Here is a 5655-nt window from a genome sequence, read left to right as displayed (position 1 = left end):
TGAAGAAATCTTGCTGTTTTTCTTTCCCCCCTGTTTCTTTTTTGTAATCGCTTCATGTTTGTTTCCTTTGCTCCCTACACAGCTTCCTGCAGTTCCACTGTTTGTTTTCTTGACACATTCGCCGGCATATTGATAGACTTTTAATCCGTGTGGATGTGTTGTAATAAAACAACTAGATACAGAGGGAAGTGGGTTTTAGACTCTGAATTCCCACTCAGCCTTTCCTCTCAGGAAGCTCCTCAGTGTGAAAAGCATTTCAAACAGGGTGGAAGCTTACCTGACCCCCCACCCTTTATTATTAATTATCATGATTATTTTATTTCAAATCTTTAATGCGCTCGGAATCATACAGTCTTTCGTTTTGAAGATTTTTTTTTTTTTGCAAACTGGTTCTGAGTAATAATAATAAGAAATAATAATAATAAATCATTAAATGCCCACAGTACTGTAGTTGAGATCATAAACTTTACACTGAAATACTTTGTAATCCTAATTTTTGTGGTAGGTTGATGTATTCCCTCCTCCCTCCCCCACCCCACATTTGTGTCCAGGGTTATTCTCTAGTTGCCTGATGTATTGTTTTATTACATGCCGGCATGTCCATATGAGTTCCTGGATTTGTATTGCTGTCTACATGACAGATGGTGTTCTGTGAAGCTGCAAGAAGATACGATTCAATTTTCTTTTGAAAGGCACGTCTAAATTCAGTCATTTATTTATATATTTTAGAAGGAGGGGGGGAGAGAGAGAATGAAAAGAAATGTGAAAGTTTTTTTTTTAAAACCATCTTTAATAACCTGGAACCCAGAAATATCCCCATCCAATCAGTTACTCTGACGCTACAGTTTCAAGAAAATTAGCATGAGAAAGCAGCTCCGTATTATACGAAGAATAGAATAGAGGAGCTACATTAGATCCTATAGGTTTGATTGTATCTCCCCCATACTTCCACGCTGGCCTTGTTATGGTTAAAGGGTCTTGAGCTATATTTCTTTCTATTTTAAGCCATCAAATCCATATTGGATTCCATTTCCGGGTTAAGCAAAAAAAAAGTTTAACAGACAATTGGTAGAGGGGAAATACTGTATTTAGAAATGAAAAATCTATTTAATATTTGGAGAGTAGCTGAATTATTGTTTTATTCTTATTTTATTTTGTTATTGCTCCCTGGGCCTGTTTCCACAAGCAAACAAACTAGGGAAATGATCAGAGGAAGAATATTCTGTAAAAGCTGTTGACAGATGTTAGATTGTAAATTATGCAGTATGGTTTATTGTTGTTATTATTATTCCTACGATCATTGGTAGTAACCCTTTCCACGTAATAAAAAAAATGGATTTGAGTTTCCTCTATAGAAATCTCCCTGTTATAACCTAGGTAAGATATAATATTTATCTTTTGTATCGTTTCTATTTTACTGAGATGGGGGTTGTTTTGTTTAGAACCAGTTAGTTGGGATTTACAAACCCTTGGGAGAAGTAGGGAGGAGGCTCAGGCAAGGGGAAGGACATTGGTAATTATTCTTAATTAATTACTATTATTAATTATTATTATTATTGTGTAATGTTGTTTTTCAAAGCCAGGTAAAGGGAGATATAATCAGAGGCTAGAGGGCATGGTTCTACTCCGGAGTAACTCCACTGAAGTCAATGACACAAAGCTAAAACTGACGCAAGTGAGAGCAAAATCAAACCCTAGTCTAGTCTGGTTATACCCAACCTGCCTTTGTGCCCAAACACATTGTTGTCTCGTTGTTGTCAACAGGCCCTATCTCTAGCGGGTCTCCTGGTTTGATCTGGTGTTTCTTTCCCCTTGGGCCAAATTGTTCTCCCTTGCAATGGTGTCAATCTGGAGTCACTCCCTTGCCTTGGCTAGAACGACTCCCCCAGGGTTACACCCGCGCGTGTCAGGAGCAGAATGCGGCCCCGTGTCCTGACCTGGGAGGCGATTGCCGGCTTGCTCTCCCCATAGCGGAGGGCACCCTCCCTGACTCCCCTTGGCGCTCCGATTTGGCATCTTCAGGGCCAGGGAGTGTAATTCCAGCCCGGATTGGTACTGGCGGATGAGCTCCGCTAGCTGGGAGGGGCTGGGCCGGGCCCAGGGGAAAGGGGCTTTGCCGGTCGGCTTGCACAGTAACAGTGTGGACTTTTCTATTTTGTGCCTCCCTCCTTCCCCTGCCCCCTCCCCCCTCCCCTTCCCGTGTCACTGAAGGCTCATTTCCCCACCCCACCAAAATGATGCTCAGCCCGGACCAAGCGGCGGATTCCGATCACCCCTCCTCGGCTCCCTCGGACCCGGAGTCCCTGGCGGGGACCGACGCCAAGGGGCTGCTGGGCTGCTGCGTCTCGGACCCGGAGCCGGTGGAGGAGGGCGGCGGGGAGGGCAAGGGGGGCGGCCGGGCGGCCCTGCACCCGCAGCAGCTGAGCCGCGAGGAGAAGCGGCGCCGGAGGAGGGCCACGGCCAAGTACCGCTCGGCCCACGCCACCCGCGAGCGGATCCGGGTGGAAGCCTTCAACCTGGCCTTCGCCGAGCTGCGCAAACTGCTGCCCACCCTGCCCCCGGACAAAAAACTCTCCAAGATCGAGATCCTGCGCCTGGCCATCTGCTACATCTCCTATCTCAACCACGTGCTGGACGTGTAGGGGCTGGGCCGCGGCAGAGAGGGACCGCGGGAGCTCGGCTGGCGGGGGCGGAGGCGGCGCGCACTGCCGGGAGGCGATACTGACGAGGGGAGACACTTGCAACATATTCCACCTGGGGACGGGAGGGGCCCTCTGAGCCCTTCCTGGCGGCCCCGGGGGTGGATCTGACTCTTTCGGGACAGCTTTGCGGGGTGCCCCAGAGTCCTCCGGGTCAGACATTGCAGATGCATCTGCGTTTTCCAAGACAGCTGTAGGGCCTGATAACCAGCCAAGACCGTTCATGTCAATAGACCAACTCGCTGTCTCCTGCACGGCTAGTTTTCCTTTGGAAATCACTCCAGACTTCGCAGGTAACATTTCATTGTCCTCCCTTTCTTACTGAAGGAGAGCTCAGAGCTGTCATGGCTCTAGGGGCCAAAAGCTCCGAAATTAGAGACTTTTTTATTTCTCCTCCCGGACAATCGCACAGTGCCCTACACAAAACGCAAGAGACCAGTTTGTTTTTCACACGAGAACTTCTACAATTAGCCTCCAATGCAGCAAAGCGCTTAAGCACTTGCCAGGTCAAGGGGACTTTAAAACGGCCCTAAGTTCTGCAAGCTTAAGTGCTTTGCTGAATGAGGACATTAAAGACTCACAGGGTAAAAGGAAGCTATAAAGAACATAAAAAGGGAAAGGGCAGATGCATTTCCAAAGTCTTCTGGGGGTATATAAAAATAGACTGAATATTTTGCAAGGTTTTCTTTTTAAAAATCTTTTCCCACCTTTACCACAAGGTGGAAGAGCAGTTTGGTGATACACATATAGAAAGTCCAGTTTTAGAAGGAAAATGTAAAATCAGATTGTTTTTCAGGTTGTCAAGTGCCCCTTTATATATCCAAAAACATCTACTTGTGACCTTAAACATGTGACCCATGGGTGCAGTTAAAAATAACTATTTTTTATTTATGTTAGAAGGAGTAGACTATTTATTTTTTTCAAGACCTATTTATTTTTCTGAGTGGTGACAATTTTACTTTGGATACTTTGTGCCAATTGGTTTATATAGTCGAGTGTTTACACTTTCTCCTGTGGAATATTATGTCTAACTTTTCAAGTGTTTGTTGGGATCAATACAGTGGTTATTTGTTTTTTGCTCCAGTTATATTGCACTTGTATATGACAACCTTCCCTTCCGCCCTGTTTCTAAGTATATTTTATATATTAAGACATTTGTTCTTGAAGGATTTTTCTTTTTTGTGTGGGATCAACACTAGCACTTCACTAGAGGTTGTTTTTTTTTTTAAAATACTTGTTGTTATTCTGAGCTATAGTTATGTCTGAAAAGTACTTTACAAACAGTTTATAAGAGAAGTAGTTTTTTTGTCTGTGTGCGTGTGTGCGTGTGTGTGTGCGTGTGTATGTATGTGTGTGGTATTTTTTTAGGAAATGACTTTTTTCCTAAAAAAAAAGAAAAGAAAAGAAAGAAATAAAAATAAAAATAAAAAAAAAATCCAGGACTACTTTCCTTTGTAACAACCAAAAAAATTCTATAACCTGAATATGTTTCATGTTCTCTGCTGTGAATCTCTCAAAACAAGGAGCGCGTTTTAGAGACAAAAAAAGAAAAAAGAAGTCTGCGATCCAAAGATTTTAATCTTTTTCAGGGTTTTTTTGTGTGTCTCTGTTGCTTTATATAATGCAATATTTTGTAGTGAAAATAGATAAATCTGGTTTCTATCTGATGCGTTTTTCATATCTCTCATGAATGGTGCGCTGTTTTGCATATAAATAAAAGTATCAAATAAAGCTGGTTTTTCCTAATTATTTTTCTTTGATTTTTCCATAAGATGGAAATTAGAAAGGATGTACAGCCAGTATTTGCATGAGATTTTTGAAGCCTTCTAAAGTTGTCTATGAAAGAATCTCAACAGGTTGCACAAAAATGGACAGTTGCTGTCTGATGCTAAAGATCATAATTTATCTGATAATAAAGAAATTCCTCACATAAGGCCCTGATCCTACAACTGGGCTCAACAGATTCAGTTGCAGGATCGGGGCCTAACTGTGTATGAGCTGCAGGACATTTCTTTCATCCCCTGCTCATTCCACTGGGCATCTGGTAGCACACTTTAAAGTTCAGGCTGTGAAGTCAAATCAAACCTTTAGAATCACCTATTTTTACAAATTGTTTCTGACGCATTCATCTACGTGGCTGGTATTTTACATGCTTTGTCCCTGCCTGACTGTGAGGTGTTTGGGTTTTTTAAGTTTAATTAAAATCCCTTCTGCTAGTTCTGATTTGAATGCAGTGAAATAAAAATACACTTTTCTTGTTTATAAAAACTCCAACCCCACTTATTTGGACAGGGCTACAGCTAAAATGACTGTGGCATAAACGTAGACCTGATCTTGTAAAGGTATATTACCAGGGTGAAAATCACACTGTGCAGGGGACCAGCAAGGCCTAAGCACCACTTAACTGACAATTAAGCCCTTGTCTGGCTCCTCTGCATCGGGTGCATTTTACCTGCAGTGCTGTACACTATGAGTAGTCCCATTGACTATGGGACACATCTTTAACCTTCACCATAGTAATGGTGTCCATCATCAGGCCCACAATCTTCACTGATGAATAGAGGCTTTACTTAGTTTGAAAAAAAAATATTTTTTTTTGATTAACCACAGTCCTGACCAGGTGAAAAACTGTACATGGAGAAGGTACAGTAGATGATGTTAACTCTAAAGGTGCATACTTTCATATGCACTGTGCAGCATATACAGATATTGCAGCCAGATGCGCCCTTTTCAAAATGTTACAACTTTAAATGATCATGTAATTTTAAAACTTTTGCTCCAGTTTTCTTCAAATCTGGCTTGTTTCATGTAGACCACACAGAGATTTATACGTTATGCTGAGTATGATGACAATTGACTGAGCAGATCTGAAGTTATGAACATTTACATTCAGCAAGCCCTGGCACTACCTTAATTCACACGGACTTACAAGGTCTGTATACAAGTGTGGAAATGC

General features: G+C 42.5%; 1 protein-coding gene across 1 annotated transcript; it reads left to right on the top strand.

The window, feature by feature from the left end:
* The first annotated feature begins 2234 nt into the window (after positions 1 to 2234).
* NHLH2 (nescient helix-loop-helix 2) lies at positions 2235 to 2642 on the top strand. The gene has a single exon (XM_077807336.1). The coding sequence runs from the start codon at positions 2235 to 2237 to the stop codon at positions 2640 to 2642; it is 408 nt and encodes a 135-aa protein (XP_077663462.1).
* Positions 2643 to 5655: the final 3013 nt, after the last annotated feature.

The sequence above is a fragment of the Eretmochelys imbricata genome, chromosome 1 (genome assembly GCF_965152235.1).
Source record: "Eretmochelys imbricata isolate rEreImb1 chromosome 1, rEreImb1.hap1, whole genome shotgun sequence".
Classification (NCBI taxonomy): Eukaryota; Metazoa; Chordata; order Testudines; family Cheloniidae; genus Eretmochelys; species Eretmochelys imbricata.
This window is presented reverse-complemented; position numbering and strand designations above follow the sequence as displayed.